A 23,033-nucleotide genomic window follows, 5' to 3' on the forward strand; every position below is an offset into this window, starting at 1 on the left:
CTCCTGCCATGTGTGGTACATGGTGGAGCTTGGCCCTGGGGTTCTGACAGTGACTCCATCTATCAAACGTCCCCAGACTTCCTCATCTCTTCCTCTCCTCCTTGTTCTTGCCCCTCAGCCCGTAAGGAAGCTTACCCTCCACTCTAAACACACCCTTTGGGTCTGCTCCCTGCTGTCTCATCTCCCACATATTGTTAAAAGCCAAGGGCCCAGGATACAACTGCCAAGGTTTAGCTTCTGGTTCTGCTCCCTAAAAGCTGTATGGTTTTGGACAGGTCTCTAGTAGAGCTTTCTGTGCCTCAGTTTCCTCATGTGTGAAAGGAGGATGTGAATACTGGTTCCACTGAATAAGTGTGTAATGATGAGTAAATATGTTAGTATAAATAAAGGGCTTAGAAAATGGAAATGATACATGATACATATATCAGTTCAGTTCAGTTCAGTTCAGTCGCTCAGTCATGTCTGACTCTTCGCGACCCCATGAATTGCAGCACGCCAGGCCTCCCTGTCCATCACCAACTCCCGGAGTTCACTCAGACTCACATCCATCGAGTCAGTGATGCCATCCAGCCATCTCATCCTCTGTCGTCCCCTTCTCCTCCTGCCCCCAATCCCTCCCAGCATCAGAGTCTTTTCCAATGAGTCAACTCTTTGCATGAGGTGGCCAAAGTACTGGAGTTTCAGCTTTAGCATCATTCCTTCCAAAGAAATCCCAGGGCTGATCTCCTTCAGAATGGACTGGTTGGATATATATATAGGTATGTGAATATACATGTGATACATATGTGTGGTATATACAAATATGGGAGCCCTGGTGACTTAGTGATAAAGAATCTGCCTGCAGTGCAGGAGATATAGACTCAATCCCTGGCTTGGAAAGATATCCTGGTGGAGGGCATTGGAACCCACTCCAGTCTTCTTACCTGGAGAATCCCATGGACAGAGGAGCCTGGCGAGCTACAGTCCATGGGGTTGCAAAGAGTTGGACATGACTGAAATGACTAAGCACTCATGCACACACATATGCAAATATGATATATAAGAGTATATATTTACATGTATGTAGAAGATAGATTATCTTTTGACAAAAAGATAATAACCCATAAAATACAAAAAATTTAACTACCCATATTCCCGCTATCCAGAATTAATAAATGTTAATATTTTACCATATGTACTTTCATATTGATATATATGGATATTTCTATGTGCATAGAGTTAAAGTATTAAAGGCATAAAGAAAGAAAGATAAAAGGAAGGAAGGAAGGAAAGGGGAAAATAATCATTGATTGTATCCATCAGGGTTTTTGGTTTGAGCAATAAAAAAAATCCATTGATTAAGCAGAAAGCAATTTTATTAAAGGGCAACAGGAAGTTCACAGGTGCACTTACAAAGCGAGAGAACCCCCTTGGGGCACAGATGAGAGCGAGGAAAATGCCTGTTGGAGTAGAGCCCAAGTCACAAGCCATCCCCTGCACAGTGGGCCCTGCTGCCACAGAACTGGATGTGAAGGCTTGCACCATCTGAAACTGGTTCTGTGTCACCACTGTCCCTGCTGCTGCCAGAATTGCTTCTCCTCTCTCCCTGCTTCTCTGTGTCACACTGGCTCCCAAGACAAAGGTCAGGACAGATACATCTGATTAATCTTGTGCTGGTCAACTATCTGTATAAAGCCAGAGGAAGCAGGAATCTGTGGTGTTTTGAGCTTCTATGTGGAAGGTAGCCTCTGGCTCCTTCAAGGGGGGAACTTTCACAGAATACAGTAACCTTCTAGTTGCAAACTTTCAAAAATGAGAACATGCATCTGGTTCCTGCAAGGAACCAGAACCTATGCCATCAACGTCAGGTGTGAGTGAAATCACAGCTTGCCCTCCATCTTCTATGGCTGATGATCCTTCAGCTCTACCATCTACCACCTCCTCTCCCCCTGCCAGTCAGTAACTCTTCTTGCCTGTTCAGTTGATGCCAGCCTCTGTATGCCAGCTGTTGTACTGGACTACTGTACTTTTCAAGGTACTGTACTGATTAAAAATGATTAAATGATTTAAATCTTTAATGATTAAAGATTAAAAATGTTTTCTTTATTTTTGTGTTTGTTTTTTTATGTATTATTTGTGTGAAAAGTATTATAAACCTATTACAGTACAGTACTGCCGGGGACCAGCCCCGGCTGATCCAGGGTATTCGAAGCGGGGACGGCGTCGGCGAAGATCAGGAAACAATTGCTTAATTAAACGTTAATTAAGGATATAAAGAGTAATAGAATGAGGATAGCTCAGTAGGAAAATTCAGTGGAGAAAAGAGGCTGAAATAAGGATAGCTCAGTGAGGAAATTCAGTGTAGAAAAGAGGCTGAATAATTCAGCCAGAAGGTAAGAGAAAGAACGACATGGTGAGACCAAGTTTCGGTGAACAAGGCCCGCACTTTATTTTCCAAAGTAGTTTTTATACCTTAAGTTATGCATAGAGGATAATGGGGGAAGGGGTAGAGTCATGCAGTAAGCCAGGCTTTCTTCCTGCAAACTTATCATATGCAAAAGTTTAGGTGATTTGCATCATCTTCTGGCCCGGAGGCCTTTTTCTCTAAAGGTGATTATTCTCAAGTCAGGCGCCAGCCTCCAAAAAGCATTAGATAAAGTTGCATTCCTACAGAGCAAAGGTGTGGTGGGCTATAACAAGAAAAAGAATTAATTCAAGGGTCCCAGGTTACAAACATTAAAGCTACTACTTACACCAACTATATTAATCAATACACTGCCAGGGACACAGCAGGTAAGGGATATGGAAACTTAGCAGCAAACATTGGCCCAACAAGTGAAAATCCCTTCACCAATACAATTTCTAATCAATCTTTTAACTACTCGAAAGAATCTGTGTTTAGACAGTTTAGAACATCTCCTGCCTCTCACAGTTGGGAGGCTCTGAACAATCACATGTGGCCGGAAAAACCTATTCAAGCAGGCTAGAGGATTTCCAAAGGAGTTTGTAGGTTAAACACTGTCACACCCAGGAATTATTAACTGGAGCTGTAAGCTAACTCTTTTTTCAGAGAGGTCGTTGGGGAGAGCCCCCCCGTAAAGTCAGAGGTGTAGGTGAAAGCACAAAGCAGAAAGTAGGCAGACTCTGGCTTTGGGGGTAGATTGCTCGAGAATTTCCAGGGAGACTCCTGAGGCTTGATCCCGCCTTTGCGTATGCCAAGCCTCCTTCCTCATGACCTTTGCCAGAGGCGCTCGCTCCCCGCACAGTACTATATAGCCAATTGTATTAGTTGGGTACTCAGGCCAACTTGTTGGATTTACAAACAAATCAGACTTACGAATGCACTTTCAGAACAGAACTCATTTGTATGTAGGAGACTTAGTGTGTTAGAAAGCAATTTAAATGCTGGGAAGCTCCCCCAAATCAAGCACTTTGGCTCTTAAAATAAAAAAAAAAAGAAGTTTACACACCCAAGTTTCTTTCGTAATTACACTTTGAAAAAATGCATACATCTACATATCCTATTCTAGAATGTATACTCAGAATTTGTTTCAATCAGATATGGTAAGACATGCAGACAGGTGAATGATTTCATGAAGGAAGAAGTTTATATGCACAGATCCCCAGAAGCAGGAATCATAGCATGTAAGGTAGGGCCACTTGGGGAAGCACTTGAGCCAGACAGGGCAGAAAGGGCAGTGGAGAAAGCATGTCCCAGAGTGTGTACTGGAGTTTCTGTAGGGAACACAAGGCAGGATAGGGTAAGCAGCCTAGGATTGGAGGTTTGGGGTGTGACTGCATCTCCTCCCAGGTTTGTCCTTTGAACCTGCCTGCTGGGGCATGTGGGGACCCAACCCTTGTTCGAGTTTAGAGGCAGTGAGAGGTGGTTAGAGGAGGGAAGAAAGATGGCTTGCCTGGTCCATGATAAATCTTTCAGATGAAGAGGGGAAGGGAGTCGGGGAAATGAGTGAAATAGGTAAAGGACACTAAGAGGTATAACTCCCAGTTACAAAATAAGTGAGTCAGGGAAATGAAATATACAGTGGGGAATAGAGTCAATAATACTGTGATAATTTGGTAGAGTGACAGATGGTAACTAGACTGGTGATAAATATCGAATCACTGTGTTGTGCGGATGGAATTAACAGGGTGTTGTAGGTCAATTATACTTCAATAAAAAATTTTTAAGATTAAAGAATAAAAATCCTTAGGTGAGTTTGTTGCAAGAATTTTTGCTAAAGCAGAAACAAGCTCATCTGATAGAGGAAGAAAAATACATTTCCCTGACAAGGGAGGCTTCCTGGCATTTGTCCTGGGATCTTGTCCCCTCCCCCGCCATAGATGCTATAAGTTAAATTGACGCAATAATTAGGCAAATCACAGGATCTAAACCTGAGTTTGGACCTTAGCCCTCTGATCAGTTATCTAGGTTCAGACTCTCATTTCTAAATGTAGCTGACATGTTTCTTCAAGCATTTCTCCTTTGAAGGGTGCACGATGCTAAGCGTTCTCAGGAGATAATTCTGGGGAGACCTTGCAGGTGGAAGAGAGACAGGTTTCCTGCAATTCCCAGCACAGACAGGGCTGGAGTGCAGCTTGTAGTCTCAGCATGGCAATCACTTCTCTGCAGCTTTTTGAACATGAAAATCAGAGGCCTGTATGGCCTTCACATAGAACTGTCTGTGGCCAGGCAGTCACATATGAGGAAGACCACAGAAGAGAGAGTTTAGGGAGGAGGAGATCAGTTGAGATAACCAACAGGATGAATGTAGATGAAGAAGAGAAGAGGCCCAAGGACTGACTTTTAACTTAGAAATCAGAAAAATGATGGGAAGGGGAGGACTTCTCTGGTTGTCCAGTGGTTGACTTTACTTCCCAATGCAGAGTGTGTGGGTTGGATCCCTAGTTCGGGAGCTAAGATCCCACATGCTTCCTGGCTGGAAAAAAAAAAAAAATATATATATATATATATAAAACAGAATAACAAATTCAATAAAGAGTTTAAAAATGATCCACATCAAAAAACAAAAATATTTTTAAAAGAAAGGAAAAAATGATAGGAAACCTGCAAAGAACACTGGAACTGCTGTTGCTTAAGGTGGAGGGCCATAGGACCTGCATCACCTCTGGCAGCTGTGGACCCCAGATGCTGCTGCTGCCCTGACGCTGCCAACCAAAACCCTTTTCCTCTCTCCCTGTTCTCTTCACCAGCCCCTGTTGTAAAGTCTGGGCTGGGTGCCTCTGATTTGCTGGGCTAAGCTCACTGACCTTCACCCCAGCCTCAAGGCAGGGAGCTAGGAAAGTGAGCACTTGGCAATTTTAGATTCTATGGTCAAGGTGGCTCTTCCAAGATTCATAAGGTGGCCACATCTGGAGTGCGTGCTAAGTAGCCTTAGTTGTGTCCCATTCTGTGAGACCTCATGGACTGTAGCCCACCAGGCTCCTCTTTCTGTGGGATTTCCCAGGCAAGAATACTGGAGTAGGTTGCCATTTCCTCCTCCAGGGCATCTTCCACACCCAGGGATCAAACCCATTTTTTTTATGTCTCTTGCGTTGGCACTAGCGTCACCTGGGAAGTCCTAGCTATGACTTATGGAGTTCTTATTTGCTACCATAGACATTTCTCTTGGTCTTATAAGAAAAAAGGGGCTTATTACAGGATATTGATAGCTCACAGACTCTCAGGGAGGATGAGAGAAGCAAGTGTGGAAAGCACACAGCCAAGAACAATTAGTGACAGTACAATGTTAACAAGGCCACCACTGCTCAGCAAGCACGCCCAGGATTAGACTAGAGAAGCTCTGTCCCAGCTCCCCAGTGAATCTGAAGTTGGAGATGGATGGGCCCCTGGGCCGGACAGCTGGTGTTTATCAAGTGGAGGAAAATTCAAGCTTTGTATTCACCCAGACACTCCAAGGACAAAGCTAGTGGCAGAATCAGAGCTCTGCTGAAGTGAAGGGATAAGATGGCTGCTCCTGAGGTCAGGAAAACTCCCCTGCCCACACATACACAGGAAGACTCCTTGGGGGTAAAAAAGGTAGGGGATGCCACCCCATAATAAGTGTGGACATGCACCCATAGTCCTCTGTGGTGGGATCCATCTTAACAAAAAGTTGCATATAGATGTTGGGGAGGGTCCTAGGGGAAAAAAACGAGATAATTGGCCAAAGGTAAACAAAAACCAGGAAGGACTGTCCTATACAAGAGATTTAAATCAGGAGTTCACAAACTCCGGGATCTAATGCCTGGTAATCTTGGTACTGAAAGGTATGTGGGCCCAGCTGCTTGCCTCTCAAAAGCCAATAAACAGGCCAGATTGGTGGAAAGGAAAGTTTGTTTTATTTCAGATGCCAGCAATTGGTGGGGGAGAGTGGACACCTGTTTCAAGGGCGACTCCCCCAACCCCGCATGACAAGCAGGGGGTGAGAGCTTTTGTGGACAGAGTGGCAGGGGGCTACATGCAGAAACAGCATAGTCAGCTCTAAGAGCCACCTTCAAATTGGTTGTCGATGGTCTCACCGGCATCCTCTTGGTTGTTTTAGGTACACGACTTGATGGACATGAGTTTGAGTAAACTCCGGGAGTTGGTGATGGACAGGGAGGCCTGGCGTGCTGTGATTCATGCTGTCGCAGAGTCGGACACAACTGAGCGACTGAACTGAACTGAACTGAATCTTCAGTTTCAGGGTCTATTTGTTACCATTTCTCTGTGGTCAGTTCACGGAATTGTGGCAGCTTATGTCATGGCTACAGTCTGGTCATCATGCAAGTAACTTCTCCACCTGGTGTTTTAGTATCTATAAGACAGCTCATAGGACATGGCTCAGAATATTATCTGTGGCCCTTGAGAAAGAACTAAAGATCTTTGACTATGTTTAATGACTCATTATCATTATTTGGTCTCCTTTGACTATTTGCCTTTGTTTTCACACGTTCTCACTTCTCTGATTAAACTTATTCTTTGACTAAAGTTTTCCAGACAAAAGGCAGGCAGAGGACTTGGTAGGACAAGGACCATATTGTCCTGTTCTGTTCCAATTTGAGATAGAGCTGATGTAATAATAATAGAAATAAAGTGTCCAATAAATGTAATGCACTTGAATTATCCTGAAACCATCTCCCCCGCCACTGCCGGGTCTGTGGAAAAACTCTTCCATAAAACTGGTCCCTACTGCCAAAAATGTTGGGGACTGCTGATTTAAATCACCTCTTTAATGTGTTCCTCATTCAGGACACCTGTGCTCCTCCCTGAGGGTGTATTTCTGTCTCACTTCTGCTCTAAATAAACAAACTGTTTCTCTGTGTGCTCTCCCACATATTATGCTGTGTCTCTAATAATAAACTTTGTAACTGTTTGTGGAGTTTTTGCCTCCTTGAAACTTTCTTGCTTTCAAACCAGGAAAGAGTTAGGGCTACTTGGCTTCTTCCAAAGATGGAGAAGCTCTATACAGTCAGCAAAAACAAGACCGGGAGCTGACTGTGGCTCAGATCATGAGCTCCTTATTGCCAAATTCAGACTGAAATTGAAGAAAGTAGGGAAAACCACTAGACCATTCAGGTATGACCTAAATCAAATCCCTTATGACTATACAGTGGAAGCGAGAAATAGATTTAAGAGACTAGATCTGATAGACAGACTGCCTGATGAACTATGGACGGAGGTTCGTGACATTGTACAGGAGACAGGGATCAAGACCATCCCCAAGAAAAAGAAATGCAAAAAAATAAAATGGTGTCTGAGGAGGCCTTAAAAATAGCTGTGAAAAGAAGGGAAGCAAAAAGCAAAGGAGAAAAGGAAATATATAAGCATCTGAATGCAGAGTTCCGAAGAATAGCAAGTAGAGATAAGAAAGCCTTCCTCAGCAATCAATGCAAAGAAATAGAGGAAAACAATAGAATGGGAAAGACTAGAGATCTCTTCAAGAAAATTAGAGATACCAAGGGAATATTTCATGCAAAGATGGGCTCGATAAAGGACAGAAATGGTATGGACTTAACAGAAGCAGAAGATATTAAGAAGAGGTGGCAAGAATACACAGAAGAAATGTACAAAAAAGAGCTTCACGACCCAGATAATCACGATGGTGTGATCACTCACCTAGAGCCAGACATCCTGGAATGTGAAGTCAAGTGGGCCTTAGGAAGCATCACTATGAACAAAGCTAGTGGAGGTGATGGAATTCCAGTGGAGCTATTTCAAATCCTGGAAGATGATGCTGTGAAAGTGCTGCACTCAGTATGCCAGCAAATTTGGAAAACTCAGCAGTGGTCACAGGACTGGAAAAGGTCAGTTTTCATTCCAATCCCAAAGAAAGGGAATGCCAAAGAATGCTCAAACTACTGCACAATTGCACTCATCTCACACTCTAGTAAAGTGATGCTTAAAATTCTCCAAGCCACGCTTCAGCAATACATGAACCGTGAACTTCCAGATGTTCAAGCTGGTTTTAGAAAAGGCAGAAGAACCAGAGATCAAATTGCCAACATCTGCTGGATCATCGAAAAAGCAAGAGAGTTCCAGAAAAACATCTATTTCTGCTTTATTGACTATACCAAAGCCTTTGACTGTGTGGATCACAATAAACTGTGGAAAATTCTGAAAGAGATGGGAATACCAGACCACCTGACCTGCCTCTTGAGAAATCTGTATGCAGGTCAGGAAGCAACAGTTAGAACTGGACATGGAACAACAGACTGGTTCCAAATAGGAAAAGGAGTCCGTCAAGGCTGTATATTGTCACCCTGCTTATTTAACTTATATGCAGAGTACATCATGAGAAACGCTGGGCTGGATGAAGCACAAGCTGGAATCAAGATTGCTGGGAGAAATATCAATAACCTCAGATATGCAGATGGCACCACCCTTATGGCAGAAAGTGAAGAGGAACTAAAAAGCCTCTTGATGAAAGTGAAAGAAGAGAGTGAAAAAGTTGGCTTAAAGCTCAACATTCAGAAAACTAAGATCATGGCATCTGGTCCCATCACTTCGTGAGAAATAGATGGGGAAACAGTGGAAACAGTGTCAGACTTTATTTTTCTGGGCTCCAAAATCACTGCAGATGGTGATTGCAGCCATGAAATTAAAAGACGCCCCAATGTTCATCGCAGCACTGTTTATAATAGCCAGGACATGGAAGCAACCTAGATGTCCATCAGCAGATGAATGGATAAGAAAGCTGTGGTACATATACACAATGGAGTATTACTCAGCCATAAAAAAGAATACATTTGAATCAGTTCTAATGAGGTGGATGAAACTGGAGCCTATTATACAGAGTGAAGTAAGCCAGAAAGAAAAACACCAATACAGTATACTAACACATATATATGGAATTTAGAAAGATGGTAACAATAACCCTGTGTACAAGACAGCAAAAGAGACACTGATGTATAGAACAATCTTATGGACTCTGTGAGAGAGGGAGAGGGTGGGAAGATTTGGGAGAATGGCATTGAAGCATGTATAATATCATGTGTGAAACGAGTCGCCAGTCCAGGTTCGATGCATGATACTGGATGCTTGGGGCTGGTGCACTGGGACGACCCAGAGGGATGGTATGGGGAGGGAGGAGAGAGGAGGGTTCAGGATGGGGAACACATGTATACCTGTGGCGGATTCATTTCGATATTTGGCAAAACTAACACAATATTGTAAAGTTTAAAAATAAAATAAAATTAAAAAAAAAAAGACGCTTATACTCCTTGGAAGAAAAGTTATGACCAACCTAGACAGCATATTAAAAAGTAGAGACATTACTTTGTCAACAAAGGTCCGTCTAGTCAAGGCTATGGTGTTTCCAGTGGTCATGTATGGATGTGAGAGTTGGACTGTGAAGAAAGCTGAGCGCCAAAGAATTGATGCTTTTGAACTGTGGTGTTGGAGAAGACTCTTGAGAGTCCCTTGGACTGCAAGGAGATCCGACCAGTCCATCCTAAAGGAGATGAGTCTTGGGTGTTTATTGGAGGGACTAATGTTGAAGCTGAAACTCCAATACTTTGGCCACCTGATGCGAAGAGCTGACTCGTTTGAAAAGACCCTGATGCTGGGAAAGATTGAGGGCAGGAAGGGAAGGGGACAACAGAGGATGAGATGGTTGGATGGCATCACTGACTCAATGGACATGGTTTTGGGTGGACTCTGGAAGTTGGTGATGGACAGGGAGGCCTGGCGTGCTGCAGTTCATGGGGTCGCAAAGAGTCGGACACGACTGAGTGACTGAACTGAACTGAACTTTGCTTCTAGCTTCTAGCCCCTGGTAGTCTAGTGGTTAAGGTTTCTGGTTTTCATCCAGGTTGCTGCTGCTGCTGCTGCTGCTGCTAAGTCTCTTCAGTCGTGTCCGACTCTGTGCGACCCCATAGACGGCAGCCCACCAGACTCCCCCTATCCCTGGGTTTCACCAGGCAAGAACACTGGAGTGGGTTGCCATTTCCTTCTCCAATGCATGAAAGTGAAAAGTGAAAGTGAAGTCGCTCAGTCGTGTCCGACTCCTAGCAACCCCATGGACTGCAGCCCACCAGGCTCCTCTGTCCATGGGACTCTCCAGGCTTACCCAGGTTAAATTCCTGGGCAGGGAGTTAAAAACCTCTCTTCAGGACCACTCACAGCTATCTTTCCAAGATCAAAGCTAGATGCTTCTGCCACTGCCAAGGCTGGAAGCAAGTTCCACCTCACACGGCTGTCACTTCAGCTTGCTCATTCCCTTACCCAACAGGCGAGCACATTGACTGGCACCACCCAAGTCACGTGATCAGTGGGAGGACAGCCTGACTACTGTGGTGTTTGTGTAAAATTCAAAATGTGAGAGATACCAAAATAGAGAGATGTTTGAAGAACATTGTGCATCTCTGACTGACAGATGTCCACTTTGGGGCAGAATTTTCTAAAGGTAGCAAGAGTTTATAGGTGTTGGCAGTCCAAAAAATGACAAATAAGAAAAAACAACTTAAATTTTAAAAAAGTCTGGCAGCTTTCAAAATACAAGTTTTACACTTCTATTAAGCTTATTTTTATTATTTTATTCTTTTTGATGCTTTTATAAATGGAATTGTTTTTTACATTTTGTTTTCATATTTTTCACTGCTAGTGTATAGAAATACAGTTGACTATTTTATATTGACCCTATGTCCTGCAACTTGTTCAGCTTATTAGTTCTAACAGTTTTTAGTGGATTTCTGTTTTTAAGAACATGTCTTCTGAAAATAAATACAGTTATATTTCTTGCTTAAAAAAAAAAAAAAAACAACAAGTAGCTAACATCACTATTCCCAATGTCATTTTTCTCATTGCCCCACAAGCAACTGGCAACTCCTTAATTCATCATTACACTAAAAATGGAAACTTTTTGTTTCTATTTTTGATCTGTTTTATTTCCCACTTGATCCCAAGTGCTGAGAAAGTACCTGGCACACAGCAGGTACTTGATACGTATTTCTTGAACGAATAAAAGAGATTCATTTGCTGCACTGAAGAAAGACCAACCTTCAGGTGAAATGAGGGCTTAGAAAACACTTGAGACAGTTTTGAGCGTGATTCAAACACCTACAGCAGGAGAAACAGCACTGTGACCCTCTCTCTCAACTATTAGGAATTAAGCAGGGTTTTAAAATAGGGTTGGAGGATTTCTCTGGTGGTCCAATGGGTGAGAATCATCCTGCCAATGCAGGGGCCATGGACTCAATCCCTGGTCCACGCATATCCCACATGTCATTGAGCAACTAAGCCCATGCACCACAACTATTGAGCCTGTGCTCTAAAGCCCTCAAACCACAACTACTGAAGCCTGTGGGCCTAGAGCCCGTACTCCACAGCAAGAGAAGCCACCGTGATGAGAAGCCTGCACCCTACAATGATGAGTAGCCCCTGATGACTGCAATGAAGACCCACTGCAGCCAAAACTAAATAAAAATAAATAAGTCTTTAAAATAGAGTTGGAAGACCAATGTCCGACAGCAGGTGGGGAAGGGGTTGCAGGGGCAGGAAATCCAAAATAAAATCTGATAAGCTCATTACAAATTGAGTGATTGATAGCAGGTGTAATTTCTGAATTTTCACTACTACACTGGCCATGTTTTATGATCCCAGTGCTATCACCTCAAACATATTTATAAATATTAAGATTAGTAGACATAAGAGTTAGGATTTACATCTCAAAAAGGTATACCATTTCCATTGTCCACCTGAGTGAACTCGCAACTTCCTATATCTTGTGTGGCAGAAAACAGAGGGGGACAATGACCTATGAGAAAAAGTGGAACACAGAGAAATGCAATTGAGATCTCTCATCTTTCCCTAAGCAATTCATCCAGGAAGTCCTGTAAGGTATTATAAAATAGTCCAGATCAAATCAGTCTCCTAGTTTACAGCCCTGGAATAAACAAAGGGTCACAATTTCGTCTTCAGCAAAGATGATTCCCACCTAAAGTGGGGTCTCATATTCTAACTTTCTTATTTTTTTTTCTCAAAGGGGGTTTTATAAAATCTAATTCTGTTGATGTGACCTTCCTCTTCACTTCGCTGCATTTCACAAACACATATGTGTATTCCTAAACAGTACTGCATCAGTCAGGCAACAGAAATCACTCTAGTTAATTTAAATAGCAAGAGATTGAATACAGGAAATTAGGAACCTGTAGAATCTTTGGGGAAAAAAAATGGAGAATGAGCTCCAGACAGGGCCTTTAAGAAAGCAATAACATATGATATTCCTCTTTCTCTGTCTGAACTACTTCATTCAGTATAACAATCTCTAGGCCCATCCACGTCACTACATATGGCATTATTTCATTATTTCTACAGCTGAGTAATATTCCGTTGTAATGTGAAATAAAATATTTCCTGCCATATTGGTGGTTAAGAAATGTCACAGCTATCCATGACCCTGGCCCTCCAAATGTGAGTTTCTGAACCATGTTGACAAGTGCTCAAGTTCCTACATGAGGAACGATAATCATCAGTGATTATCGCAATCCAGTGTGAGCTGCAAGGTCTTAAGGAAATTCAAGAAAGAGAAAAATGTCACTGTGCAGGATGCTGCCCCAGATAGCTGAGATGCATATGAAAGGAATGACTTCAATAATCCCATAGTCTTGCATCTTTCCATGCATAGAAGAACGCTAAATTCCTTAACTTGATATCTGGTTTTCCTTACTTCATAATAATCTCTAATGTTCAGACTGCCTGCTCCCTATGTTGCAAACTTGTATATAGCCTGATTCCCTCTCCTGCCAATTCAGAGCAGTTTTCTCATGGCTACTGAAATGATATCTCCCAGGCTTGGAGTCCTTAACATCCCCACCAAATAAAATAAGTCTACTTTCAGGTTGTGATTAATTTTTTTGTCGACGGTGTGTATGTACCATATCTTCTTTATCCACTCCTCTGTCGATGGACACTTAGGTTGCTTCCATATCTGGGCTATTATAAACAGTGCTGTAGTTAACTTTAGGGTGCATGTATACTTTCAGACCATGTTTTTCTGCAGATATATGCCCAGGAGTGAGCCTACAGGATCACATAAATGGGAAAAGAATTTGAATAAGGATACATGTATCAGTTACACAATATGTATAGCTGAATCACTTCTCTGTACATCTGAAACTATCATAACATTGTTAATCAACTCTACTCCAAAATAAAATAAAAAGCCAATATTCTAGAGAGATAAATTGTGTATGTTGTCACTCAAATGTTCATGGTTAATTAATTTATATAACGATGATTAATAAAAAAGACTTTATTTACTTAAAAAATAGAAAGACTCCCAGAAAAACACCACCACTGAACTGAAAGCTGTCACCTCTGCCCCAGTCAGCCAGCCTCCACTGGGATTAAGTTCAAGGACACACTTAGCTGGGAACCAGAGATATGTAAGCCGCTCCAAGTTTCTTAGATTGAGCAACTGCCTGATCGGAAATACCCTTTAGTAAGACCAAGAGGTACATGACATTGTACAGGAGACAGGGATCAAGACCATCCCCATGGAAAAGAAATGCAAAAAAGCAAAATGGCTGTCTGGGGAGGGCTTATAAATAGCTGTGAAAAGAAGAGAAGTGAAAAGCAAAGGAGAAAAGGAAAAATATAAGCATCTGAATGCAGAGTTCCGAAGAATAGCAAGGAGAGATAAGAAAGCCTTCCTCAGCAATCAATGCAAAGAAATAGAGGAAAACAATAGAATGGGAAAGACTAGAGATCTCTTCAAGAAAATTAGAGATACCAAGAAAACATTTCATGCAAAGATGGGCTCGATAAAGGACAGAAATGGTATGGACCTAACAGAAGCAGAAGATATTAAGAAGACGTGGCAAGAATACACAGAAGAAATGTGCAAAAAAGAGCTTCATGACCCAGATAATCACGATGGTGTGATCACTCACCTAGAGCCAGACATCCTGGAATGTGAAGTCAAGTGGGCCTTAGGAAGCATCACTATGAACAAAGCTAGAGGAGGTGATGGAATTCCAGTGGAGCTATTTCAAATCCTGGAAGATGATGCTGTGAAAGTGTTGCACTCAGTATGCCAGCAAATTTGGAAAACTCAGCAGTGGTCACAGGACTGCAAAAGGTCAGTTTTCATTCCAATCCCAAAGAAAGGCAATGCCAAAGAATGCTCAAACTACTGCACAATTGCACTCATCTCACACACTAATAAAGTAATGCTCCAAATTCTCCAAGCCAGGCTTCAGCAATACATGAACCGTGAACTTCCAGTTGTTCAAGCTGGTTTTTGAAAAGGCAGAAGAACCAGAGATCAAATTGCCAACATCTGCTGGATCATCGAAAAAGCAAGAGAGTTCTAGAAAAACATGGTTTTATTGACTATGCCAAAGCCTTTGACTGTGTGGATCATAATCAACTGTGGAAAATTCCTCAGGAGATGGGAATACCAGACCACCTGACCTGCCTCTTGAGAAACCTGTATGCAGGTCAGGAAGCAGCAGTTAGAACTGGACATGGAACAACAGACTGGTTCCAAATAGGAAAAGGAGTCCGTCAAGGCTGTATATTGTCACCCTGCTTATTTAACTTATATGCAGAGTACATCATGAGAAACGCTGGGCTGGATGAAGCACAAGCTGGAATCAAGATTTCTGGGAGAAATATCAATAATCTCAGCTATGCAGATGACACCACCCTTATGGCAGAAAGTGAAGAGGAACTAAAAAGCCTCTTGATGAAAGTGAAAGAGGAGAGTGAAAAAGTTGGCTTAAAGCTCAACATTCAGAAAACTAAGATCATAGCATCTGGTCCCATCACTTCATGGGAAATAGATGGGGAAACAGTGGAAACTGTGTCAGACTTTATTTTTCTGGGCTCCAAAATCACTGCAGATGGTGATTTCAGCCATGAAATTAAAAGACACATACTCCTTGGAAGGAAAGTTATGACCAACTTAGATAGCATATTGAAAAGCAGAGACATTACTTTGTCAACAAAGGTCTGTCTAGTCAAGGCTATGGTGTTTCCAGTGGTCATGTATGGATGTGAGAGTTGGACTGTGAAGAAAGCTGAGTGCCGAAGAATTGATGCTTTTGAACTGTGGTGTTGGAGAAGACTCTTGAGAGTCCCTTGGACTGCAAGGAGATCCGACCAGTCCATCCTAAAGGAGATCAGTCCTGTTCATTGCAGGGACTAATGTTGAAGCTGAAACTCCAAGACTTTGGCCACCTGATGCGAAGAGCTGACTCGTTTGAAAAGACCCTAACGCTGGGAGGGATTGGGGGCAGGAGGAGAAGGGGATGACAGAGGATGAGATGGCTGGATGGCATCACCGACTCGATGGACATGAGTTTGAGTGAACTCCAGGGGTTGGTGATGGACAGCGAGGCCTGGCGTGCTGCGATTCATGGGGTCACAAAGAGTCAGACATGACTGAGTGACTGGACTGAACTGAACTGAAGACCAGGAGCAGACTTGGGAGGTGTGAATGCAGCAAGAACTCTGTTTCAATCATTAGAAATTCAAGATGCCTATGAGATATTCATGAGGAGGTATTGAATAGAAAATTGCATGTGCATATGTGGAGACCACAGAGAAGTCTAAATTGTAGATTTCAATTTAAGAGGTTTTAAACTACATAAGTCAGGCAGCCATTTTCTTTCCTTTTTTCGACTCAATTTTACTTCTGAGATCACCAACTTTTTAAAAAATTTTTCTGATGTGGATCACTTTTAAAGTCTTTTAGTGAATTTATGACAGTATTGCTTTTATTTTATGTTTTGATTTTATGGCCCCAGGCTTCCTGACCAGGGATGGAACCTGCACCCCCTGCATTGGGAGGTGAAGTCTTAAGCACTGGACCATCAGGGAAGTCCCTAAGATCATCAACTTCTTGAGTGACTACTGTATTTATTCACTTTAACTCTGGCTCAGTCTTCAAACCTAGGGTCTTTGAGCATGCATCCTAAGTTGCTTCATTTGTGTCCAATTCTTTGCAACCCTCCCTGTGGACTGTAGGCCCCCAAGCTCCTCTGTCCATGGGATTCTCTAAGCAAGAATACTGGAGTGGGTTGCCATGCCTGCCTCCAGGGAATCTTCCTAATCCAGGGATCGAACCCACATCTCAGCAAGTTGGAACATTAGGCCAGGTGTATGCTTTAACTCACAGAACTTACTACAAAGGCACAGAGAATCCAACAACCCATTAGTAAGCTCAACTCGGACACTCCTAAGGTTTAGGTTTTCCAAAAACACAAATGAGCCAAGAGTATAGTTTAAAATGAAGTTCAAACATTTTAAGGCAGCATTAGCATAAAAAGAATGTACAAAGGAGTAATCATAGTTCAAATGTGTGTCTTTTGAAGGAAATCAACCCTGAATACTCTTTGGAAGGACTGATGCTGAAGCTGAAGTTCCAATACTTTGGCTACCTCATGCGAAGAACTTACTCATTCGAAAAGACCCTGATGCTAAAGATTGAAGGCAAAAGGAGAAGGGGGAGGCAGAGGATGAGATGGTTAGACAGCAACACTGATTCAGTGGACATGAATTTGAGCAAACTCCAGGAGATCATGAAGGACAGGGAAGCCTGGCATGCTGCAGTCCATGGGGTCGCAAAGAGTTAGACACGACTGAGAGACTGAACAACAACGTCTTCTAAACCTCATTCCACAAGAGGCTGGGGTGGATGTATTCTGTTGGCATACCATACATGAGGCATTCTATTTTATTCTAGAATTACATTTTGCCTTGACAAACAAGTGTGACTAGAGGCACATGGTCAGGATAGTGAGGAAATCTGTATGTACTTAATCTAGAAAATTAGGGACACAAATCTATTATTTTTTTAGATATTCCAACTGAGATGAATATGCTGCTAAGTCACTTCAGTCGTGCCCGACTCTGTGCGACCCCAAAGACGGCAGCCCACCAGGCTCCCCTGTCCCTGGGATTCTCCAGACAAGAACACTGGAGTGGGTTGCCATTTCCTTCTCCAATGCATGCAAGTGAAAAGGGAAAGGGAAGTCGCTCAGTCATGTCCAACTCTTCGCGACCCCATGGACTGCAGCCTACCAGGCTCCTCCATCCATGGGATTTTCCAGGCAAGAGTACTGGAGTGGGGTGCCATCGCCTTCTCCGGAGATGAATATAGAAGATCCAAATATTGAATGAAGAAAGATTTGGCAACACACACACACTCTCTCTCTCTCTTTCTCTCTCAAAGGTTCTGTGGCCTCTGGCTTTTTCTCAGGTCCCCATCTTCACCCAGACTGGAAAGTCTGACAAGTACACTTTAAGCCTGTCAGCCTGTTCCCTGGCCTGGGTCCATCTTTTCAAGCAGCCACTGCTCCGGCCTGAGGCTACTTGTTTAATCGCTCAGTCAAGTTCGATTCTTTTGTAACCCCATGGATTGTAGCCCGCCAGGCTCCTCTGTCCATGGGATTCTCCAGGCAAGAATACTGGAGTGGGTTGCCATTTCCTTCTCCAGGGGATCTTCTTAGGAATTTCGTTTTGGGGACAGAAGATGATGCATTCAGAAGCGAGATTCCAGCCCCAGATGCAGGCGCGAGGAGGCAAGGAGATGGAATCCGGGCCTCGGACGATGCTGCTGCTGCTGCTAAGTCGCTTCAGTCATGTCTGACTCTGTGCGACTCCACAGACGGCAGCCCACCAGGCTCCCCCGTCCCTGGGATTCTCCAGGCAAGAACACTGGAGTGGGTTGCCATTTCCTTCTCCAATGCGTGAAAGTGAAAAGTGAAAGTGAAGTCGCTCAGTCGGGTGCGGGTACATCAAAGGAGGGCTCATAGGACCTCCTGGCGACCCCAGCGGGGACCAGGACAGGGGGCGGGCGGAGATGGGTGGCAATAAAGTTTGGCACGGGGGGGCGTGGCTGAGGCGGGGCATGGGGGCGTGTTGGAGTGGCGGGGCCGGGGTCAGGGGACGAGGCGGAGGTGGGGCGTGGTCAAGCGCAAGTCAAGGGGCGGAGCGGAGGTGAGTCGCGGTCGAATCTGGTACAGGGGGTCGTGGCGGAGGCCGGGGCAGGGGCGGGGCCAGGGTCAGGGCAGGGGGCGGGGTGGAGGTGTGTCCAGTCTGAAGGCAGGGGGTGGGGCCGAGGCTCGGGCTGGAGCGGGGCCGAGCTCGAGTTAGGTAACCTTGGTGGCCTGCTGCTCCAGTCTGGCCGCCCGGTTTTCGTGCATCTTGCTTCGCTTGATTTCTGGTTGAAAGATCGCCATGGCGCTGCGTGCGGCCGTGTTCGAACTGGGCGGGATCCTGACTCTGCCTTCGGCCACCAGTTTCTGGGATCGCGCCGAGGAGGAGCTGGCGCTGCCCGGGTAAGGGACCCCGCATCGCTGCCAGTGCTCAGAAGCCTGCGTGGTTTGGTCCGGGCGGGTGGGGCGCCACTCCTTGGAGAAGTTGCTTTTCGAGACTCGCGGTTCTGATTTCAGATTGCTGTAGGGCGAGAGCGCTGGGTGGAAGGTTAGAACAATTATTCGGCCCTCAAATACCAGTGTGTGTAAGTAGATCCACTGTCTTTCTAAATGCTGAGTGTTTAAAGCTCTCTAAGGACTCCAATGGCAACCCACTCCAGTACTCTTGCCTGGGAAATCCCATGGACGGCGGAGCCTGGTAGGCTGCAGTCCATGGGGTCGCGAAGAGTCGGACACGACTAAGCGACTTCATTTTCACTTTTCACTTTCGTGCACTGGAGAAGGAAATGGCAACCCACTCCAGTATTCTTGCCTGGAGAATCCCAGGGACGGGAGCCTGGTGGGCTGCCGTCTGTGGGGTAGCACAGAGTCGGACACGACTGACGTGACTTAGCATCAGCAGAAGGACTCCAAAATTGACCTTTATATTGAAATCTCTTCTTAAAGTCAGAGAAATTACTCCCTGAGGTGTCTGCTGCCCACTTACTTCTCTGTAATAGAATGGGCTCGGGTTTTCCTTGTGGCTCAGCTGGTAAAGAATCCGTCCGCAATGAGGGAGACCCGGGTTCGAGCCCTGGGTTAGGAAGATCCCCTGGAGAGGGAAAGGCTACCCCCTCCAGCATTCTGGCGTAGAGAATTCCATGGACTGTATAGTCCATGAGGTCGCAAAGACTCAGACACGACTCAGCGACCTTCACTTCAGAGAGCTGCGCTGAAGGTTTTTAGAGGAAAACGTCGTGTTCCTGCACAATGTTAACAGCAAAGCAGAAACAGCCCCCAAACCTAACTACTGGGAAATGGTCAACTAGGAAGCATAACCAGTAACCGGAATGTTCAGGATGAGATTTCAGTGACATCAGAACATATCTATTATAATAAGTGCAGAAAAACAAACCCACCAGAATGTACAACTGTTTATACAGCATGGAAACTATGGAAAAACTATTTCAACTATGGAAAACAGCTACCTGTTGAAGATGCCTGAAAGAAATGTTCCAAAATATCCCTGTGGCTGCACCAATTTACATTCCAGTCAATAGTGCAGGCAGGTTTATCATTCTCCACATCCTTGCCAAACATGTTATTGCTTGCCATTCTAACAGATGTGAGGTTGTATCTCACTGTAGTTTTGATTGCCTTTTCTTGAAGTCCTTTTAACCATGGTATTGTTTCACTTTTTTTACCCTGTAAGTTGTATTATTATTTTTTTAAAAGACATAAAAAGAGAGTAAGGTATGTCGTATGTTTATACCTGTGACCTCATCAGTGGGGGAGAGAACATGACTTGTGAATGTGCAAGTCACAAGAATACTTGTCAGTATACCAGTGCATATACTTGAGAGTATATCTGTGAGTGTACAGGTCACCAGTAGTCAAGTTTACAAATGTACAACATTTCAGAGTTCAGAGTGCTAACCATTACACAATGGAACCCACAAATGTACAGAATTTCAAACAGCACTGGACTTTGAGTCCCACCTAGGTTAAAATCTCAGTTCTAATACTTAGCGTTGGGCCTAATACTTGCTTAACCTGACTTATTCAACTCAACTGAGACCTTAGTCTTAAAATAAGAAAATACCTCCCCTCAAATTTCTGTATGGGTTAAATTAGATGACACGTAAGATAGGTGGGCCACTGTGTTCCTGATCCATTTTTTATTTATTCAGTTCTCATGCACAGGGAGAAGGCAATGGCACCCCACTCCAGTACTCTTGCCTGGAAAATCCCATGGACAGAGGAGCCTGGTAGGCTGCAGTCCATGGGGTCGCTAATAGTCGGACACGACTGAGCAACTTCACTTTCCCTTTTCACTTTCATGCATTGGAGAAGGAAATGGCAACCCACTCCAGTGTTCTTGCCTGGAGAATCCCAGGGACAGGGGAGCCTGGTGGGCTGCCGTCTATGGGGTCGCACAGAGTCGGACAGGACTGAAGCGACTTAGCAGCAGCAGCATGCACAGGGAGAGCAATGTACTGGGATATTCTGTTCATCCAGTGTGGCACTGACTCACACACTATCTCTGTGACCATGGTGAGGATTGTTCCCAGTAGTCACAAAACAGTATAGCAAAGCTAGCTGACCCCGGAAGTCAGAGTCCATGACTTTGACCTTATTAGCCTGTGGACAGAAAATGAAAGTGCCTCTTCACTTTTCCTTGTTCCTCTCCACATCCCAGACATCATCATAGTTGATACATAAATCATTTAGGCAAAACCCAGGGTTTTATTTGTTTATTTTATAATCTTTTGGCAGCAAAATCTTACCTGGCTTCATTTGGTGGCAAATCTGACCTGAACAAGCATGAAGTTATTTATCACCGTTCTCTCTCCTACTACTGTAAATAATCACCTGTGCATGTTCGTGTGTTCTCAGTCATGTCTGACTCTTTTGTGACCCCATGGACTGCAGCCCATCAAGCTCCTCTGTCCATGGGATTCTCCAGGTGAGAATATTGCAGTGGGTTGCCATGTCCTCCTCCAGGGGATCTTCCCGATCCAAGGATTAAACCAGCATCTCCTGCTTTTTCTTCGTTGGCAGGTGGATTCTTTACCACTTGAGCCACCTGGGAAACCTCAAATAGTCACACCTTTCACTATAAATATCTTCATGAATTTGATTACACAGGCTGCCACAGCCTCCTGGAGATGTTACTTAATATATGGTATATTCCCCATTTTACCTTTATAGTCTGAAAAATGCAGACACGTTTATGAATACATTGGTTGGTAGGTAGGTAGGTTGGTAGACAGGTATGTTTAAAACAAACAGAATTCTAGTACATGTATTGTTCTAGGTTTTAACTTTTTATTTAATTTTTTAACTTTTTATTTAATTTTAACCATTTTATTTCATTCAACAGTTGGATGTCTTTTTGTTTACATAGACCTACTTTTCTCTTTTTAACCACTCCATAGTATTCCACAATATGGAAGTTCCATAATTTATTTAACCATTTTCCCCTGTTGGTGGACATTTATTTGTTAGTGGTCACTATTACAAATAATGTCACTATCATATTTTCATAGAGTAGTTTTCTAAAAGTGGAGTTGCCAAGTAAAAGCAAGTAGTATTCACATTTAAAATATTGACTGATTCTGCCAAGCTATTCTCCAGAACATGCTGTACCTGCCCTGACAATGCTTGAGTAGGCCAGCCCAGATCCTCCCTAAGGTGGACATGACTCTCCTGAACTTTTGCCAGACATAGAGGGAAAAACATTATCCTGTATCAGTCTGCATTTTCCTCTCTGCTATTCATTTTTATTGGTCATCTGTATTTTTTTCCCTTGGTGTTTACCTTTTTATACCATTTGCCCTTTTTTGCATTTGATTATCACTTTCTTCTTGATTTCTAGGAACTTTTTATTTCTACCATGATGTTTTATGTTTTTTACTTACCATCTCTTCTGCTACTTCTTTTTTAAAAAATATTTATTTATTTGATTGTGCCATGGCATGTGGGATCTAGTTCCCTGACCAGGGATTGAACCCGGCCCCTGGCAGTGAAAGCTTCAAGTCCTAACCACTGGACCACCAGGGAGTTCCTGAAATTATTATTTTTTTTAAATCTTTTAAGGCTATCTTTTGTGTAATTTCAGTGGTATTTTAGACAGAGAGAGAAACAGATAAGTGCCCAGAGTGATGTCTTGGTACAATCCCCTCTTTCAATAGAATCAAGGCTGCAAAGAACAAAGCACTTGATTTAAGAGTCTTAAGAATTGCAATTCGGGAGAAACAAATTTGGGTAAAACCGAGAGTGTTTTGGGGAAGAGAAAGAGTCAAGGGCTTATTAAGGCAAAAGCCACGAGGCTGTGCTCTGATTCAAGAAACGAAATAGTTGCCCTTTGGGGAAGGAACCTAGTACGTATCCTGAGTTTCTGGCAGGTATTCTGATGTCTCCTAGGACAGTACATAGGACAATACATGCTGTCACCCAGACTGAGACGTACATAAGTCATGTGTCCTCGGCAGCCTCCTGGCTCCATTCCAGACCGCTCGTTCATTATCATTATTGCTCGGTCATTCAGTCATGTCCGACTCTTTGCAACCCCATGGACTGCAGCATGCCAGGCTTCCCTGTCCTTCACCATCTCCTGGAGTTTGCTCAAATTCATGTTCATTGATTCAGTGATGGTATCCAACCATCTCAATCTTGGTTGCCTCCTTCTCCTCCTATCCTCAGTCTTT

The 23,033-nt window shown here is 43.7% G+C and overlaps 1 protein-coding gene across 1 annotated transcript in view; it reads left to right on the forward strand.

Moving 5' to 3' along the window:
- Window positions 1-18,527: 18,527 nt before the first annotated feature.
- Window positions 18,528-23,033, forward strand: part of EPHX2 (epoxide hydrolase 2) — a 71,210-nt gene continuing 66,704 nt past the window's right edge. The window contains exon 1 of the mRNA XM_019966396.2: window positions 18,528-18,747. Coding sequence (XP_019821955.2) covers window positions 18,647-18,747 — 101 coding nt within the window. The 5' untranslated portion in view covers window positions 18,528-18,646. The remainder of the gene's footprint in view (window positions 18,748-23,033) is intronic.

This window comes from Bos indicus, chromosome 8, assembly GCF_029378745.1.
Source record: "Bos indicus isolate NIAB-ARS_2022 breed Sahiwal x Tharparkar chromosome 8, NIAB-ARS_B.indTharparkar_mat_pri_1.0, whole genome shotgun sequence".
NCBI lineage: Eukaryota > Metazoa > Chordata > Mammalia > Artiodactyla > Bovidae > Bos > Bos indicus.